Here is a 19355-nt window from a genome sequence, read left to right on the forward strand (position 1 = left end):
AGGACGGCGATCGAGAGAAGGGGAATTGGAGAAGACATCATGGTTTGTTGAAGGTGTGCAACGGCAAAGGAATTTGCAGTTTGAATTCCCCGAGGTTCTTGCCGCCTTTTCTTTAACCACGAGCATCGAAATGGATTTTTGAGAACTCCTGGACGCCGCATGTCCAGGTTATAGTTATCCCCTCGTGCTCCATGAAGCCTCTGGAAATGCTGCAGCCTGTGCAGCCCAGCTCTTCTCACAGAGCCTTTGACTCGGAAGAAATCCACAAACCCGAGCCGAGTCAAGCCGCTTGCCCGACCGGGCGGCTCGCAGCCAATACATTACGTGGATAGTCCTTGGCGATGAAGTGCTGTGCTGGATTTGCAGAGCCTGAGACTCGAGGCTCGAGACCGTGATTCGACGTCTGTGCTGTTGATTATCAAAAAGTTCAAGATGGAGGATGAAGGAAGTCGGGCATAAGCGGGCATCTACAAGAGGCACCGTGTCATGGCGGAGGCAGGGTTCCCCCCTGGCCAACCAGGTCGAACCTCAGCCTCGTTGGTGGAGAACACTGCCTGCGTCGGCCGAGCTTAACGCCTGTTAACAGCCGACTTGGCCCCTGAACCCTCGTTTTCCTAAAACCATTTCGCTCGTTAAGTGAAATCAAGACGTCCGCGTAATCTCTTGTTCTGGGATTTATATGGCTGTAAAGAATGTGGCCAGAGACCGAGTCGTAAGTCAAACGCGTCCAACCGAGGAGGCCAAGTAAATGCGGAGGCTGTACCATAAAATGTATTGAGTAACTACCTGGCACTCTCTTAAATCCACCATATGCAGCCAAGTTTCTATCTGATAGTCTATTGGCACCTGGAAAATGATCGCTAAGCTTTACCTTCTTGCTGTCATGGTACGGCATCTTCCCGTGGCCCTTGCAAACGTTCTAACTGACCAAGTCTCTAGTCCTATTCACCGGTAATCTTTCTCCACCAAGACCTCTGTCAAGTATGCGAAGGTTGTGTAGTCAGTGACGACAGACGCCATGCCAATTTGAGTGTGGGCATTCTGATCTGGGGAACTCGGAGCGTCTTCGTTCAAGAAGAACGCGAGAGTGCAAGGATTTTCGAGTATGATATTGATATATGGGCTTCGGAGAGAGGTTTAGCCCACTACAAGGCCTCGGACGCGTAGCCGACTGAATCCATGCGTTTGTAGAATCGACATTTGCTTGAAGGAATGATGTATGGATTTATGGGCCCATTACCATCAGATTGCCGTTGAATGAAACCATTTGTCCCCGATTTCCCCATGGTGCAGACCGACTTCTTTGTTCCTATAATCTATCAAAGCGAAGAAATTGTGGAATACCTTCGAGCATCCTATGGACATCTCGCAAAAGGTGAAAGAGAGCTGTATTGATGAAGAGTTGCCCGGATGCACCACCTCTATTAACTTGATCGGCCGCGACAGAGAAATTTTCGAGCTCGAACGTCATTTGACACTCCGATCGAACATGTGAATTCTCTGTGGACCCAGAGGCGTTGGAAAGAGCTGGCTTTTACAACACTTTGAACAGTGGTGGACGATAACCAAGTTTGTGGAGCAGCACGCCTCGGTTTCAAGCTCATTTGCGGACCCGTACATTCCTCAATCCTTCTGAAACAGTATCGGGGCTCGGCTTGGTCTGAATTTCATAGCCGGAGACGAGGCCGAGATGAAGTCGAGTATTCTTCGATATTTGTCCAGTCATCGAGTGCTTCTGGCAATTTACGGCGCGAAAGCATTCCCAGAACCTTTGAATGCTTTCCGCCACTCAAGGTAGATACACGCGGAGAAACTAAACAATCCTGCTTCCGGACTAGACATCCTGGATTAAATCAACGAGTCTCTTGACGATATAGCTCAAATACCAGGGTTCCAGAAAGTTGACAGGAATTACCTGGACCACAGAATCTGGGTTGCCAATCGGCGTGCCAAATTGGTGAAAGCGCTTGGCCGAGACCCTTCCAAGGAGTTGAAGTCCCTAAAACAGCTCGTTTCAGAGTGAGAGTCGGGGTGGGCCAAAGAAGACCGTGCTGCCGAAGGGCTTATGAATGCACGAGAAGCGATCGCATTCGCCTCTCAACGCGGTCATCAGGGTGATGATGCGGTCGAAACGAGCCAGGAAGGTTTGTTTCGGCCTCAGCAATACGAGAGGCTCGAAATAACTGAAGAACCCAGACCAGAGCATTCATTCTCTGAGAAGCTTCGCGATGCCACACAGCCATGGCTTGCGGAACTGTATGAGGTTCTGGGTAGGCATGCGGAAAGCATATGGGCCGTGTTGGAGAAGATTAAGACGCCACCGGGTTTTCATTCCACATTCCTTATCAGGGAGGCAAGGTACCATGTCATTTCACTCGTGGCAGAGCTTTGGAGGCCGGAGGAAGGTCTGCAGTCATAGTGATTAGTATATAATGCGCATGAATCGGGGAGGGAAGCTTTCCAGCTGTGTCAATGCTGCAGACTCGTGGGCGCCAAGACGCGAGGTATCGTTGGCCCGGGTTGATAGCTCACCCGCATAGGGCGGCGGCGCCCTCCTCCCGGTCAGGGTTAGGCGCGGACAGATTTCCCAGCGGCTGGCATTTGGAGAAGCAAGGCTGAGGCTGGCGAGGCTGAGGCTACGTATCTCCTCCGTCAATGCATGCCCAATTCTCAAAAAGATGTTCCACTGAACCTTTGAGGATCCCACTGCGCCCATCACGTCAAGTCTTTAGGCCGCAACAATGCGTCTGCTTTCATTTCTGCCACAGGCTCTGCTTCTCTGCTGTACGCTAGGCTCGTTAGCCGCAGCAGCCTCCACGTGGACTTTCGCAGACGCCTCTCTGAGCGTAACCAGCAAAGGGTCCGCAGCTGCAAAGGATGGAGGAGTTAAAGAGAAGTAGGTCCTAGTCTCTGCGACTGTTGACTTCATCGACACTGTGTACATACATGGAAGAGCTCGATTACTGACTGCTATCTCGTTACCCAACATTCAGACTCACCCCCTCCCAACCGCTCTCCAAACCCATTCTGCTCGGCTCCTCCGACACTTTGAAGATTACACTCACAACGCAAGAGGGAAAGAGCGCCAAAAGACCGCATCAGGCATTTCTGCTGCTACAAGACCAAGAGGGGAGACTCGACGTTTCGTATCCTTTCAGTGTGAAGGAGTCCGGAAAAGCAAAGGTCGAAGTGGTACGTGTGATTCGTTCAGTGCCCAATATGAGAGCAAGAGAGGGAGAGCAGGGGCGGGAATAGTCACATCCAGATTAGGCACCGCGGGCTATCCTGACTTGTTACTTTGTCTACCAAACTCAGTCGATGGAATGAGAGAAACTAACAGTTGGCTCGTGTACAGACACACAAAGATCTCCCCGTCCAATTCCTCACTTCCTCTCTCGCGACAAACAGTACACCGGGGCTCAGCGCATCCATCATCATCGCCTCCTTCAGCACCACCCCAGGCTACAACTCTCCGGCCTTCACCCTCCAAGTCAAGACGGATTCAAACACCCCCGTACCAGCAGCAGAGAAACCACTCCGATACGGCAAGCTTCCAGAAATCCACCACATCTTCCGTTCTGACCCCAAGTCTCCGCCCGCGATCATCAGTCTGGTATTTTTGGCCGCTGTGGTGGGAACCCTACCGTTGTTGGCGGGTGCTGTACGTTGTCCCTTGTCCCATATTCCATTCCATCACAGCTCCCACCCACATACTCTGTCTCCTCACACTTCAATCCCTCTGCTTTCATTCCTCCACATCTTCTAGGAAGGATCACTACTAACCTCTCCCCCTTTCACATCTCGACAGTGGCTCGCCCTAGGACTGAACCTCTCTTCCTTGCCCAAGGCCTTCTCGGCCTCCCCGATATCGCACGCCTGCTTCGTCTCGTCGATCGCGGGCATCGAGTTCGTCTTCTTCCTGTACTACACGAGCTGGAATCTGTTCCAGACCCTCCCCGTCCTCGGCGTCTTGGGCGTCACGGCGTTCCTGAGCGGGAGTCGCGCCCTGACAGAGGTCCAAGAGCGGAGGTTGGCGGGGACTAGATAACAAATGGAATGAGAGGGGAGGAGGAGGAGGAGATTGAGCTCATCTGCAACACGGCCACACGGCGGCACGGCCACCTCCTTCCACAGCAGACAGATGATCGGAGACGGGGATGGGGAAAATGGAAAAAAGGAAATATAAAGAAAAGGGGTGAAGGAACCCTTGGAAGGGAAAAGGCGCATGGATAGAACAATCACTGCGGGAAATATCACACCCGAATCGAACCAAAACCAAAAAACAACCAAAAATGAGCCATCAAGATCCAATGCCCCCTCCATGCAGGAAAGAACACTGCATCTACATACCTGCACACGTTTACAAGCGTATATATACACTGTGTACAGAGCGGTAAGGAGGATGAGTCCGTGAGCTGGTGAATTGAGCCCGTTGTGAGAGAGGACAGTGTATGCGCCCGTCTACCGCACGACCACACTACCTTCGTTAGGTACCTATCTATCTACAGCAGCACAGAGCCCAGCCCTTCAGCCGTCCGGTATACCCGTTGTGATTAGGTCGGGAGTATATATGCCACACACTCTCTCTCGCACACTATGGATATATGCGCTACGCAGCCCCCAGTTCATTGGACCGTTCACGGCTCTGAACACCATTGTTCCCCGAGTTGGGGTACACGCGTTCGGTAATATCTCACGCCTCCATGCTCAGCAGCGATACGCTATACTGCCCGGTAAGGCTGATTTGCGCCTAATAAATCAAAGATGCAAACTCATCTTCCCCTCTTCTAGGAGACTTGCATGGCCGGCACTCGGTTAAGCATATTACCTCTTATATTTTCCTGCTAGACTAACATTCTGGAGTCTCATGAATATACATAACACCTCCTTGAATGTTGATCATTAGTGCCATTGAATCCTGCAATGGTAACCTATGCTTCTGGAATAGCCATGCTTGTCAACACGCTGTCCTATATGCTGTAAGTCGACCCTGCTGTGGCGGAACTCCGACGTCCAATGCTTGCGATATATTCTGATACTCGATTCCCGGCTGTTGAATACCAACCCCCAATGCTTTTGATGAAATCTCATATTCGACGTCTCTCTCAAGTCCCTTGCGTCGACATAATCTGCCTCGCAATCTTACTGCGCGCACGAATCTTCTCACCGTTGAATAGAAGCACCCAGGGCACCACCGTTAACAAGGCGGCAATACCTCCCAGCAGACTGGCAGCCGGCGGATAATCCAGATTGTTGAACATTTGATTCGTGAACAGCGGGAACACGGCAGCGAAGATGTTCCGCATAAAGCTCTGGGCAGCCAATGCTGACGAAGCATAGCGATGGTAGACGTCAGCCAGATAATTGAAGACGGCCAGGTAAATGACGAAGATGCCCATCTGTGCACATCCAATGGCGAGGACTGGTGATATCCAAGGAATGGAAGAATACGTGGTCCATCCGAACCAGAAGAGGCCGATCGGTAACAAAGCCCCCTCAAGACAAGGGAAATACAGTCTTCCCTCAGGGCTGCTGTTGAGTTTGGGCCATCTCATCTTCGCCAGCTTCTCCTGATAAATCGATAACACGGTCGCCAACACAGATCCAATGGCGATGGCAGCGAAGACTCCTCCGCTCTGCTCGACGTTGAAGTTGTGGCGAGTCTGAAACACCAGGGGGATGACGGAGAATGTCATGTACAGCAGAGCCCAGGCAAAGGCTACCCACAGTGAAAAGAAAAAGACGACGGGTTCTGTGGTGAGGAGCTTGAAAGGAATCGTCAGTGACAGGTACAGCATGTGGGCAAGCGAGGATCGGCTTTCATCCGCTGCAACTCTGTAGCGGATACGGGTCTGTGGGCTTGGCTTCTCGTCAGAAGAGCTGACCGACTCTTTCTCGACCTCATCGAGGTATGCATTCAATACCTTCGCTCGACGGCTGAGGAGTACTGAACCCCGTGTCTCTTTGAAGAAGAGGTACACAACGACCAGCATGATCCCAAGAGAGATGATCTGATGATAATAGATCCAGCGGAAACTAGCGCGACCGACGATGAAGCCAGAGACAAGTGGTCCCATGCCAGTGCCTGCAAGTGCCGCACCGCTGTATATGGCCATTGGCGTATTCCGATGTTCAGCATGATACAAGTCAGACATGACGCCTCCAACCATAGTCGCAAAAGTGCTGGCCCCAGCCCCAACGAAGAATCGAGCTACCAGCATTCCGCCGAAGGACGGAGTGGTTGCGCAAGCAATGAGACCCGCCAGGAACATGACTGCAGAACCAATGAAGACAGGTCGCCGACCATTGATTTCCGAAAAGGGCGCAAGAAACATGGGGGACACAGCGAAACCTGTCGCCCATGTCGTGACGCCAGTGTTGAAGGCGACTTCAGACAGGTGCCATTTCTCGCGTTGCGGCTGCGCAGCAATGGAATAGGAACCGGCGCTGTACGCAGCAAGGAAGGTACAGCCACATGATAATATCAAGATGATGGTCTTGTGCGTGGTGGACCAGGTGAGTGGTGATTCATATTTTTTGAGATTCGGCGGGGGTATTGACGATGCGCCAGACGAGAAGTCGTCGAATGGGATCTGAGTGTCAAATGTCAGGTAGACATATGTGGTGCCATCCTCAGTCAGTGTATCGGGAGGACTCGTGCTTGAGCGATGAGAAGGAGGTTCCAAGATCGGAACGGGTTCTTCGGAGGGTGCTAGGCTGTCCGTGTCTGTGGTGGTTTCGACCTTATCGCTGGCTCCCGGTGGCGGCGAGGGCCTCGATTCTCGGACGATGATTTCCCCCATGTTGGGCTTGTTTGGATCAGGAACGACTTGAGAGATTCACCCTCATTGTTTTGGCTCTCCCTCTGACTTATGGCTTGGGAGTCTTGGGGTCCCGGTGTGTACGCTGAGGGGGAGGTCAATGACAAACCCAGGGCCGGTCAGGAGCGTATTTGGAGGGCGTGAAAAAAAGAGCCGACTCGCTCGAGGCTCCCTTCCCTCCAACAGGATATCGCCTCTTGCCCATGGTGGCTGCCCGCCACCGTCACTGACCGGATAACGGCAGCGGCTACTGCCCACCGCGGAGGGCGATGTATCCCCGAGACGGATGATGGCACCATGGAAGCATATCGCACGCGCATCCTGTCCTCAGAGGGTCAAACAAAAAGTTTTTTTACTGCTGGGCCCTCTCTGACCAGTCACAGAGCTCGGTGGGAAGCGGTGGTTTGACCGAACGGACACATGCGTCGAGTCGAGCGCGCGAATCTGCGGAATTGGGCCTCGCTTCTGTGGCCCGGTTGCATCAGTTGCCAGTCAGATGGGCTTTTTCCCCTGGATCGTCACGCTGATCGGTCCATGACTCGGTTCGTGGGATGGGAAGGGCGTGGGATGACGGAATCACCGAGATACGGCCGGCGTCGTCGACTCCAAAATAGCTGCGCTCTCATGTCATTCCTCTCCGCGCTCAGAGGGAGGAAGGTGTCACACCTGCCTCGGGGATGATAATAGAGGAGAGGTACCAGCGTAAAAGGGGGATTGGTAATGCCAAGTGACGACTCCAGCTCTATACGAAGGCAAAGTCATGTGGAGGTGAGGATGCAGCTTGACGGCGGACGTGGTGAGGGTGAGGGTGAGGGGGTGGGTGGCGCAGGTGGCATGAGCTTCTCCACGCTGCGCCAGCCTTATCAATTTCAGGGCCGCACCAACGCGCCCTTCAGCGACGCTATATCGTTTAGGTGCTCACCAATGCTGCCGCCTCCTTGCCACACATGAACTCAAGGCTGTTCGCTTATTCCTCCAAACGAGGAAACAGCGCCTCGAAATTATTACCCAAAAGATGGTCGGAATTATGCCAGGCTTTTGATTTTCAGCCTCGATCGCTCCCACTGCATGGTAATGATCATCATCGATGTACAAATGGACCCCCCGTATTGCTTCATGAACCCTAGCCATCATATGCAGGACATGCACCCCTGAATGCCACTTTTGTGTATATCCTGATCCTGGATTGCCCACCCAAAAACTGATCCTGACCCTATTTGCATCCAACACGTGTCGAGGAAGATTATCCAACAAAGCATATACACCTGGAAAATAGTTTACAGAGAGTGATAGCCCATTGCCGCTGCAGCGAGAGCAATAACCCACCTGGGCAAGAGCTTAGAGCCCCCGCTTTGCAGGCTCACCGCCTGGAGAACTGGCTCAGGCTCGTAATTAGCCGGCTGTGTCGAATTGAGCGAGCCATCCCAGCAGAAGCGGTTGAAGCAGCTCGTGCACGCCTCAGGTACCTCGGTGTTGGTGCGTTCCATACTGCGGCTCAAGATCGCACAAGCCACGCAGGTAGGCCAAGTGGCGTCCCGTGTGCCGTTGGCCATCGTGGCAACATCCATCCCATTGAGTATAATGGCATCCCGTTGGGTGTTGTTGGTCGACAGCTGGAAGGTTGAGATATTGCTGAATGTCACGTACGGCGAATTCGGGATATAGACGACCAGTGGCGGAATATTAGTGCCGCCCGTGAAATTGGACGTATCGCAGCCAAAGAAAGTCGGACGCGAGTTGAGGCCCAGATTGACAAAGGTGTTGACATCGGGGACACTTGGGAAGACTGTGCCATTCGCAATGGCGCTCAATGACCGTTCATACGTGGCCACCATAGACGTTCCATTCGGCCAGTTGAAGCTGGTATCGGCCGATGAGTCGACTGCAAAGATGACGTCCACGTGACGGTTGGGTTGGATAAGCGGGTGAAGGGGCACATTCTCCAGGTCTTCCCCGCCATCAACGAGCGTGAGCCGCGACGAATTGGCCGAAGGATTGGTGAGCGGGTTATATCGATAGAACGGATTGGGTGTATAGTCAGCAATGTCGTTGCTATCGTCACCCAAATCCGTCAGGATATCTGCGACGAGGTTCTGCAACGCATCTGGAATCCCAGTTGCATTGAGATTCAAGATGAATTGGTTGAACAAGCTAGATGACGTTCCCATAAGGAAGCCAGCATTGTCGAAGCCTACCACACACTTCTTATTCGCCGGCACTCGGCCTGCTGTCCAATTGGTGCCCAAATGATTCATTGGGACGAAGCCAAAGGAGGTGGGATCCCAGGAGCCCATCTCATATGGGTTGAACTCGTAGATGGTCGTGTTGGACGGGATCAGCGTTTCCCCCGGTGCTCGTGAGTCGGCAATAATGATGGGATATGGGGTGTCGGCTTTCAAGAAGGGTGCCGAAATGCCAATAGAGGACCAGGTGTAAGCCGGGCCGCCCTCGGTGGCATTGATCAGTTGGTACGAAAGGGCCCGACCCCAAAGATCGGTAAGGGACGTGTTGAACCCGACGTCTGACTTTCCTTCGACATCGCTCACCAAGTTGGCATAATATTCGGCCGTGTTGAAGATTTGGAGTCCGCTTTTCTCGGGACCTTCAATCACACTGTTGCCGAATTCCCACACCGAACCACTCGTTTGCGCCTGTAGTGCCCCGACGGTCGTGAAGTTGTTCATGAAAAGGGACCCAACTAACCATGATCCTCCACTCAAGCCCGACAGGTATGTCGCCGACTGGAGCAGACCACCAAGCTTGCCCTTGGCGTTGTTGTCGGCGGTGCGGGAATCAAACGCCTTTATCGCACCCGCACCATTCATCAGTGCTCGCCAACCGCCTCCCGACACGGCAATGCCGATGTTGGGTAGAGCGGAGACATTATGGGCCACCTGATCGATGTATCGCGTCGCATTAAACCCTTGGATGTTCAATCGGCTCAACAAGTTGCGCATGGGGGCAATAGTGTTATTCCTGCGCTTCTGTAACCATTGGGTCTCGTTTGGCGAAAGGGAAGCAGCGCTTCGAACCACAGGGGCATTGGCAGGGCAATTCTGGAAGGTCGGAGTGTATCCTTTGGGCGAGTTGGGCAAGGCCCGTCGCAGGTTCTCGACAGCGACCAAGGTGTCGACGTAGTCATTTTCGAGTGGGATGGCGTGTGCTGCGAGGAACGTTAGATCTCGAAGACAGAGGCCATGGGGGTATGGGACTCACCATCCACACCGGCCGCGACAGTACTGGCAATGATAGCTAGCAGAGCGAACTTCATAATGGTAAGTGGTCCAGGTCTGAGAGGGATACAACACACCACAGACAGGGAAGATACAAAGGAGAAGAAGGATAGGAGCGGCAGCCTATTTCACCTTCACAAACGCAGTCACCTGGATGGATGGCGATGCTCTGTGGATTATCATACCGTATCACTACCCGGCTTGCATGGATGAATAGGATGATATTAGTAGTATGTTACTGAAGTGAGCAGTAATGGCGAGCTGAAGGCATTTCCACATTTTTGCATGGCGGGAAGTTTGGAGTGTGTTCGTGTCTTGGGTGGAATCAGGCCATGATGTCAAGGATCCAGACCAAATCACACGCTTCACTGCCACCAGGGCTGCAGGATTGATGATCAGTACAACCAGTCAATTCCCTCGGCCAAGGACGAGGCCAAGTGCTGAGCTCTTGTTCCATCCGGTCGATCCGTTGTGCAGGCAAGATGATGTTGTTTTGGGGGCAGTGTTTGAATGGGGAGCAATGCCTGGAACGAGTGGAAGAAAAAGGACGAACAGGAGCCAGACGGAGCCATCGCAGCAATACGGGAGTTGCGTGGCCGCCACACCAGAATGGGCGGCGCGGTGGCTGACTGCGGTTAGCGGATTGGGTTTAACTGGCTGGTGCCTGTAGGCGGCAAGGCGCCAGAACAAGGGGGGTAATAGGCACCTGCCTAGGGCCCAGGGGGCGTCGATAAACTCAATAATAGGCTCTTTTTAGCGGCTGACTCCCGAGATCCTTTGCACACCTCGAGGCCCCGAGGAGACGTCGCGGGACTGGTGGGATGGTCCTTGCGAGTCCCCAGCGTCCGGAGATAGCACTCTATCAGGCATTTCCGATCATAACGCAATTTTCCCTTATGCTCCTACATATCCAGTCGCATAAACAGTTCGGTATCGAGCAGGGCCGCGTGCGAGTACTGTTACATTCACACACCATGCCTACATCCGAGTACGGAGTACATACGTAGCATATGCTGTCTCCCGGGTCATTCTCTGTAGCTCACAATCTTGCCAAATGTGTCGGCCATGCCCCAGATCCCGGACCGCAGACAGGTCAACTGCACAATCTGCGAGTGGTCCACAAACAGGTTGACATCGATGCCGAATTCGCGGACGTACCAGTTGAACACCGGAGGATCCGCGGCCTCAAACATGACCTTCTCCTGGGGCAGGTCTCGCAGGATGGCCTGTATCACATCCGTCCGCCAGCTCTTCACGTTCTCGGTGATTCCTTCGCTCTCAATCATCATCCGTTCGACGCCCGCTTCGATGAACTTTTTGCCTAGATTGACCACCTTGCTGGGATCGGATGTGCCCGTGGCTTCCAAATCCTCTGCTGATGTGTCACCACCGGCCCCGAACTGGATGCCCAATTCGGGCTTCGCCTTCATCCCCATGCTGTGTACCTTGTCCACCAATCGCAACCAGTCGTCGGGGGGGAAAGACAGGAATCCTGATGAGATCTCAATCACGTCGAAGCCCAGGTCCTTGCACTTCAGCAGGTACTTCTCCACCGTCGTGTTGGAGTCGGGTTGAGTCAAGATGTGTTCCATCCACCCTCCGGTACTAACATACACGTCGTGTTCGTGAGCCAGGTCAATCAGCTCTCGGACTCGCTCTTCAGGCATCATCGAGAAGCTGCCGCCGGCGAACTTGAGTCCATCGACATGGTATCCCATGGTTTCCAAGACGTCCTGGAGGTGACGCTTCCCATACGATGAGTAGTATGGCCCTCGAATCTCGGTCACGCCCTTGGTGCGAGGCTTGGGTGTCCGGGGGTTGTGCCGTATGAAACCAAATCCATTCTCTTTATCCTGCAGAAGTGTCTGCACCTGACTGTGAACTGGACTCGTAGACAAGAGGCGGTGGGTTCGCGGTGCTGGTGGGAGCAACAGGGCAGGTCTGGCAGATTTGGGGAGCAATCTGGTCACGCTCTTCGCTGCCATTGTGAGAGTTAGAATGATGTCTCACTCGAGTCTTCTACTGGAGCATGGAAGCGGTCTGGTCCAGATGAAGCGTGACCGATGGTCGAGGATGGAGGGAGTTAAGTGTTCCTTCATTCTTGCCCAGAGTGAACTCGTTCTGCAGGAGACTTTCGAGTGCCTTTACATCAGGGCTATGTCGATCATGGTGACTGCCACGCAAGCCTCACTCTTTGGAGGCCGTTATAAGGCCATAGAAGATAGCACGCGAGGCTGCTAAGAGGAGCATCGTTTCCTAAACAAGGTGCACGCCAATCACCGGAAGTGAGACCCGGGGACCATGACGCAAAGTTCGTCTTGAACAGCAAGTTGATATCTCGATCGAGCAACGACTACGACAGCATTCTCCTTGTGCGCCACAGAATATCAGGGATACCTTGGAAAAGATAAGTCTACACTGGTCCACGGACCAGAAGAGGGGTTGAGCCGTGGCATTGGAACGGTCGGATCAAAGGGAGCCCAGCCTTGCGCAGTCGGAGCATGAATTGTACAAGTTTTCATCCCTTAGATCTCGGTCACAAAGACACCACTCGCTGATACGCTTCAAGTTCTCTCAAACTCTTCTCCAACTGTGTACCCTCTTGCAACACCCGTCCTTCCTTCCTCGATGACATCACCTAGCTCTGCTTCATCTTCCTCGTATTTGACCTCGAAATCGCTACCCAAACCGCGCCAAGAGCGGTTTTGTGCAAGGTATTCGGCAGCAGGGGAGGCGACACCGCCCACCGTAATCATGGTGCCGCCGGATCGTTTGGTCAGTGCAGTTGAGAGTCTCGAAACATCGTGGGCGTTGGGGTTCGGGATGGACATGGACGCAATTGGCTGTCGAGATCTCTGCATCGGCCGTGTACGGGAGACGTATCTGCCCGTCCGGAGATCAAACTCAGGCGGCTCAGATTCTGAATCTGAATCCGTGTCAACCTCGCCTTCGGGGTTCCCGTTCATATCACCAAATCCATTTGACATCCCGGTCTGTCCCTCTCCATTCTCCTTGCGCCTCGATGCCTCCTCTAAGACCCCATGGAAATCGCCCCTCCATTGCCCCGTCCACACTCTCTGATCATCTCCTTTTAAAACCATCTCCAACTCGAAAGGAGTAATTATCGGTCTGTAAAACTCCTTGCTGTCGACTAAAGAACTCTCCCAGCATCCAATCACCACCCAGCCCCCTATTTCTGAGAAATTTGCCAGTTTTGCGGGATTGAGTTTCCCGACAACAAAGAGATACGACTTTTTCCCCGCGTTAGAGATTAGCGATTGAATGTGGACTAGGATCGACAGGTAGTTCTTGACGGACAGCGTGTTGATGAGGATCCCCCAAACTGGGACGGTGGTGAGAGAGGTTACAAGGGCGTAACGTCGGCGGAGGAGCTGAGCCGTAGAAGTCTCCAAAGAGGACGAGCTGACCGCAGAGCTCGATGGGTGGTGCGCGGCATCGGTGGAATAGACTCTTAAGCTGGCCATGCGTGATTGAAGTGTCAACAGTAGGGACGTAGGTGGATCGGAGATATGAAAAAGATGCCATTCTGACAGGGATGAGGGGTCTTCCGTGACCGAGGGTGGCACTGTCCGATTCGGAATTGATGAAGACGGATCGTGGACAATCGAAGCAGCAAACAAATTCGAGTAACCCACGTTTTGCAGCATCTCGACGAGTGGCAGGACATGCGCAGCGTAAGGGACGTCAGCAGTTAGCACCACCTTTCCACCGAGATCTGGAAATGCCGTTTGAAATGACTTGACCACATGGGTTGTTTCCAAGCCCAACGTAGTGTAGATGTGCAATACGGGTAATCTCGAAGTTGGCGATAGGCAAGCCCTGCCATAGTGGACGACAGCATCTGCATTGACATGCTCTGCAGCAATCTCGTCCACGCAACAGGAGCCATAGGAAGTGTCGCCCAGTATGGTGAGCATGACTGGCTTCGTGTCCTCGATGGAAAGCCCAGACAAATCAGGATCACCCGAATTTGGACTTCCACCGCCTGTGCCATTCGTGTCCGTTCCAGCCGGCGTCTTTGCTTGTTCTTGCAATCCCCTGGCCAAAAGCTGGTAGACTCTTGCTGAGTGGGCTAGCATCTGGTCAGGGAACTGCAGTGCCACTCGCTTCCATCGTCGCTGCTTGATTTCGTTGACTGTTCTATTGATCTCATACCTTGTCTTGATTTGTTCGTCGGACAAGGCTTCTGGCGGACGCTGTGCAGCCTCTGGAAGAGTCTCTTCCAAGATATGTGTATCGGGCGTGGAGAGTACAGGCGCCGCCGAGAGTTCTTCCGCCATCCCGCAGGGTCGGCAGCCTGGCTTTCTTACTGCGGCTTCCCACAACTCTGCCCTTAGGAGCGTCGAGAGTAGTAGTAAGAGCGATGCAGAGGATAATCACCAGGAAGAAAGGCGCAAGAGAAAACCTCGACCGGAAACGAGGCTAAGTTTCTGTCAGGTGTGGCGATGGTGCCGCTTTTACCAAGTGTCATGGGTCAAAGGCCAGGGCGGACAGCCTCGTCGATGCCATGTCTTTGAGAACGGGCTGCACGGTCTCTAGTGGGTTATTGTCGACTGATGCTAGGGCAGAGCCAAAGATTACATTGAACTTCATTCTGCTCAACAAGAATGGAGTGTTGATATGCCCTCCGTGGTCTTGGACCAGATGTCTTGGCATCAAAAATGCTTAGTCAACCACCGATCGAGGGAATCGACTTTTGCAGCCCTCTCTTGGTCTCCTTCCAAAACCCTCATCACTCTTTGCCATCTAACGGCTGCGCCCTCTCCAATCATGTCTTTCGTCCTTGAAATATACCACGCTGTTCAAGCCTGTGGCAGCGTCTACCTGGGCTTGCTATCGGCCATGGCAATCTACAACCTCCGTCAATGGGAACCACAAACTGAAAGTGCGTCACGCTATTCAAACACGGCTACGCGACAGCTTCACAAAACCAGAACCACCCAAGCTAGTGGTGTGCTAGCTGTAAGCAGTTGGAAATTCCGCTCTTCTATCATGTCAGACACTGATATTAACTGACCAGACTCTGTCCTCATTTGTGTCGTCGGTAATTCTCGTTGTCGCCGTCTCGTCCGGTCGCAACACCATGCCGTTCTTGCTCAGTGCCGCCAATGCCGGCGGTCTGGCTCTGGCATACAACCACATTGCGAATTTCTGGCGTAGCAGAGCCACCGTACCTCTAGCCTCCACCTACAATGAAGGCGTCAGATCCACGAAGCAGATGCTACAAGCTCTGGGGGTGTTGACGATTAGCTGGGCGGCGTCCACGGTGATATACCTGTTCAGAGCAATTCTTTACTGAGAAAAAGCCGGAGCCCACGACTCTTCTGGCGCGAGGGTTTGTCAGCTTTATGAAACATATTGCAGTGACCATCGGATAATGCCCAAGGCGGAACTTCTCCTCACGCCTTTGGGCTCGTTTAGGTGGTGGGGTAAGAAGCACTGCGCCCAGAAAATTGGGTGCATCTGCCGGTAATGCCCCACGGGGACCTCGACCACCAAGAATCCCCTTTCCGATGCCTGTGGACTGCGGTTGATTCCGTTGCGCTCGCTCAAGGTAAAAAGACTGCGGGGCCTCTCTCAAACGAACCCAACTCACTACACCTCCCCTCGATTGGATTCCTCTCTATCTTTCGACTACGACTCCGAGAGCCTCGCGAATCGTTTCACTCTGCAGCCTTTGGCGTCCAAAATAAAAGTCACCAATCTCATTCCTGTCTCAATGGATCCTTTCGAGTACAACGCCAACCCAGGCCGCGTGGTCTTTGGCAAGGGCAGTATTCAAAAGCTTCCGGATGAAATCAAACGTCTAGGTTTCAAATCACCCCTTATCCTCTCTACTCCTCAGCAAGTCAGTCAGGCGGAAGACCTGGCAAAGATCCTTACCGCCGCATCGATTGAGCCTGCCGGCACCTATACGAATGCTACCATGCATACTCCCTCGCACGTCACCGAAGAAGCCATGGCCTTCATTCAATCCAAATCCGCAGACTGTGTTGTATCAATAGGAGGAGGTTCAACAACGGGATTGGGGAAGGCAATTTCAGTCCGCACCGGTCTACATCATATCTGCATTCCGACCACCTACGCCGGAAGTGAGATGACGCCCATCTTGGGCGAAACGCAGGACGGTCGCAAAACCACGCGGACCGATCCTAAGATTCTTCCTGGCACGGTCATCTATGATGTCGACCTCACCATGACCCTTCCCGCATCTCTCAGCGCTACGTCAGGAGTAAACGCAATCGCCCACGCTGTGGAAGCGCTCTACGCGAAGAACAAGAATCCAATCATCTCCCTTCTCGCTCTCGAGGGTACCAAAGCCCTCGCAGAATCCCTCCCGGAGATCATCCAGAACCCTCAGTCCCAACCTGCTCGGGAAAAGGCTCAATACGGCGCCTGGCTATGTGGTGTTTGTCTCGGATCGTCGTCGATGGCCTTACACCATAAACTATGCCACACGCTTGGCGGCTCCTTCAATCTCCCCCACGCCGAAACCCACACTATCGTCCTTCCTCATGCCCTGTCCTACAACGCTCCCGCCATCCCAGAGGCGATGGAGAAGCTTGCCTCTGCCCTCCCCGGCAGTGAAGGCGATGCCACCAACGGACTGAACATCCTGCTCGAGAAGTTGCACGTGAAGCGTGCGTTGAAGGATTTTGGTATGAAGGAGGAGGATATCGATAAGGCCGCCGAGATTGCAGTGAGCAATCAATATCCAAACCCGAGGAAGGTGGAAAAGGGCCCGATTAGAGAGCTGATTAGAAGAGCGTGGGCCGGGGAGCCGGCTAGAGCGGATCTATAGAGAGGGACAGAGTTGGTCATATCTGCAGTCGTGTCTGTGGTAGACTGCGTTCGAGAAGGCCGCTATCTAAGCCTGAAAGTGTATATGCACATACCACCACCGAGCATGATGTTTTTTGGTCATGCATTATTTTCTAGACCTCGGAATTTTCCGAGTGCCTTCCATTTGTTCCGTGTTTACTTCTATTGTATGACCAAGCTCTACAGGAGAGATCCAAATCCTTTCAAACAATCCCTCGCTAGCACTATACCTTTTTGTCTATAACCCGCTCCAACTGGACAACTCTGGTGTAATGTGTTGGGCGCCCGGGCCACGCCCGCGAGGCTACGGTAGCTTTCGGGCCCCTTTTTGGCTGCTTCCGCAGATATTCCGTCTCTTCCTTGTCTATACACATCACTCATTCCTCCGCCGTCCCATTGACGATGCCATTACCAGTTCCACGAGAATCAGCATGCTTCCGGCTGTCCTCCTCCTCCTTTCCGGGCTCGGGGATCCAGCGGCTGACAACCGTGAAACCCACGGCCAACGCGACCATCAAGATCCAAATCACATGCCCGCCGAGCACACGGCTCCGCACACTGGCGGCGAATAAGCTGGCAAACAGCGCAGGGGAGAAGGCCCGTATACCGCTCACTAGCGTCAGCGCCACGGCGTTCAGAGTGCCGAGCACCTCGGGCCCCGGCGAGACGTCGTTCAGGACGAGCTGGATCGCGGTGAAGGACATGGCGACGCCGCTCCCGAACGCCAGGGAGATGGGGGCGATGGTCCAGAACGCCGCCATCACGTGGTGCCGCAGCAGCAGGTTGCAGACCGGGTACAGAGCGAAGAAGACCGGGTAGGCGGTCGCGCAGAGCACCATAACGCGCTTAGTGCCCCAGCGGGCCTGCAGCCAGGGGAACGCGATGAGGAGCCACAGCGACTGGGAGAGCCCGCCCAGCCCCATGAAGAGCGAGATCAGGAAGGGCGAGAACCCGAAGCCGCCCAGGTGCACCGGGGTGAAGAAAAAGACCGGGAGGATGGCCGTGTAGGAGAAGGCCAGGAGCATGATGTGCGCGTATATATACAGCGTGATCGGGACGTTAGGAGAGCGGAGGAGGGCGAGGATGGACATCTCCTTCTGGGGGCCGGCGGACGACTTCTTTGGAGACCGGACGAGTGTCTGAGGCAAAAAGAACTTGTCAGCTTCGGTCGCGCCCTGCGAAGGAGAGGGGAGCGGAATGGACATCCTCACTTCTTTGATACCAATGGCACTGGTAATCGTTGCAACAAGACCGATTGAGCCTGATACGAATGTGGGTAGCGCATATGGGTACTCGTGGAAGAGCTTGATATGCCCAAACACAGATGGGTATTCCGTCGCTGGGTTTGCGAGCGCGCCTCCTACCACAGTTGTCAGCAGCCTCGCGGGCCGGCCGAGGACAGCTTACCGAGTAATGGACCTAGAAAGATGCCCAGGTTGCCGGTGAAGGCAAAGAAGCTAAATGCTCTGGCCTGGGTCTTGTGCGTGCTGTTCTCGGTGATCATCGTTCGGATAGTCCTGCACGCACTGTCAGCGAGGCTTCAGGAGACGATGGCACCAGCATACACAATCGTCCCCGCAAACACGCCAGCGAAGCATCTGAACAGGACCATCTGCCATATTGACTTGCTCAGTCCGAAGATGGCGGTTGCGACGGCCACGCCGCCCAACGAGCTGACGAGGACTGGTTTTCTTCCAAAGTGGTCGGCGGCTTTGCCCCAGGGAATCATGAGCAGCATTTGCGTCAGCGAAAACAACGACTCCTGCGCGCATCGTCAATAAGTGTCACCTGGGGATGTCTAGGAAACGATTGGGCCCACGATCAATCCACTGTAGAAGCCAACATCCGTTTCCGCCACTTCTCCAGTGTCCCATATCATCTGATTGACAAAGGGAAAAATGCAGAAGAATGCGACGGGTTCGATCAGGCGGGCGAAGCAGAGGAGGAAGATTTGATCCTTGGGCAACGGCCTGTCTTCCCCCTTTCCATTGGCGCCATTGGAGGCTTGATTCTCGTCGTCGTCCTCCTCAGGAGCAGTCGGTCGGTCAGTGGACGGAGCAAGGAGGGCGGTTGTTTCGTCGACTTGAGCGTCGGTGTTGTCTTGAGTGGTGTCTGCTGCTGGCATAACGAGAGCAAGGGGGGCTTAAGGAAACATGAAATATTGTATATGTTGAAATATCCAAAGGATCGATATTGTAAGAGATGTGACACCGTATAAGTGGCTATTTGGGCGATTTCTTCATGTTCAGAATGTACTTCATGTGCTGATTGATGGTCATCCGAGAGAAGGCACCTGAGTGGTTAGGCGTCCACTTGGGGTACGTGCGCCTAGAGGCTCTAGGGTTACACGCTGTTTAATTAGAGTTCTCGGTAAAGATGCCCTAAAGCCCCCTCGCCCCAGATGCCCTAGAAACCCTCCAATGGCCCAGCTCCCCCCCGGGAGATTTTCCCTCCCAGT

General features: G+C 53.6%; 7 protein-coding genes across 7 annotated transcripts; 3 read left to right on the plus strand and 4 right to left on the minus strand.

Annotated features, from left to right (window-relative positions):
* The first annotated feature begins 2656 nt into the window (after positions 1 to 2656).
* Positions 2657 to 4635, plus strand: PV07_09348 (uncharacterized protein). The gene is made up of 4 exons (XM_016396595.1): positions 2657 to 2896; positions 2994 to 3192; positions 3356 to 3661; positions 3809 to 4635. Exons 1-4 carry the CDS (start codon positions 2742 to 2744, stop codon positions 4046 to 4048), a joined length of 900 nt encoding a protein of 299 aa, XP_016246451.1. The 5' UTR covers positions 2657 to 2741; the 3' UTR covers positions 4049 to 4635.
* Positions 4466 to 7613, minus strand: PV07_09349 (uncharacterized protein). The gene has a single exon (XM_016396596.1). The coding sequence runs from the start codon at positions 6801 to 6803 to the stop codon at positions 5106 to 5108; it is 1698 nt and encodes a 565-aa protein (XP_016246452.1). The 5' UTR covers positions 6804 to 7613; the 3' UTR covers positions 4466 to 5105.
* A 75-nt stretch (positions 7614 to 7688) lies between these two features.
* On the minus strand, positions 7689 to 10565 carry PV07_09350 (uncharacterized protein). Its single transcript, XM_016396597.1, has 2 exons — positions 10038 to 10565; positions 7689 to 9984 (listed from the first exon to the last, which is right to left on the minus strand). The coding sequence occupies exons 1-2, from the start codon at positions 10090 to 10092 to the stop codon at positions 8099 to 8101; spliced, it is 1941 nt and encodes a 646-aa protein (XP_016246453.1). The 5' UTR covers positions 10093 to 10565; the 3' UTR covers positions 7689 to 8098.
* A 1862-nt stretch (positions 10566 to 12427) lies between these two features.
* On the minus strand, positions 12428 to 14663 carry PV07_09351 (diphthamide biosynthesis protein 2). The gene has a single exon (XM_016396598.1). It carries the CDS (start codon positions 14353 to 14355, stop codon positions 12619 to 12621), a length of 1737 nt encoding a protein of 578 aa, XP_016246454.1. The 5' UTR covers positions 14356 to 14663; the 3' UTR covers positions 12428 to 12618.
* Positions 14664 to 14845: 182 nt separating this feature from the next.
* PV07_09352 (uncharacterized protein) lies at positions 14846 to 15374 on the plus strand (the record flags this gene model as incomplete). Its single annotated transcript, XM_016396599.1, has 2 exons — positions 14846 to 15037; positions 15096 to 15374. The coding sequence occupies 2 exons, from the start codon at positions 14846 to 14848 to the stop codon at positions 15372 to 15374; spliced, it is 471 nt and encodes a 156-aa protein (XP_016246455.1).
* A 420-nt stretch (positions 15375 to 15794) lies between these two features.
* Positions 15795 to 16877, plus strand: PV07_09353 (uncharacterized protein; the record flags this gene model as incomplete). The annotated part of the gene is made up of 1 exon (XM_016396600.1): positions 15795 to 16877. The coding sequence occupies one exon, from the start codon at positions 15795 to 15797 to the stop codon at positions 16875 to 16877; it is 1083 nt and encodes a 360-aa protein (XP_016246456.1).
* A 132-nt stretch (positions 16878 to 17009) lies between these two features.
* PV07_09354 (uncharacterized protein) lies at positions 17010 to 19154 on the minus strand. Its single transcript, XM_016396601.1, has 5 exons — positions 18717 to 19154; positions 18463 to 18659; positions 18305 to 18414; positions 18109 to 18257; positions 17010 to 18036 (listed from the first exon to the last, which is right to left on the minus strand). The coding sequence occupies exons 1-5, from the start codon at positions 19020 to 19022 to the stop codon at positions 17275 to 17277; spliced, it is 1524 nt and encodes a 507-aa protein (XP_016246457.1). The 5' UTR covers positions 19023 to 19154; the 3' UTR covers positions 17010 to 17274.
* Between the last annotated feature and the right edge of the window lie 201 nt (positions 19155 to 19355).

The sequence above is a fragment of the Cladophialophora immunda genome (assembly GCF_000835495.1).
Source record: "Cladophialophora immunda strain CBS 83496 unplaced genomic scaffold supercont1.5, whole genome shotgun sequence".
NCBI classification, from domain to species: Eukaryota; Fungi; Ascomycota; class Eurotiomycetes; order Chaetothyriales; family Herpotrichiellaceae; genus Cladophialophora; species Cladophialophora immunda.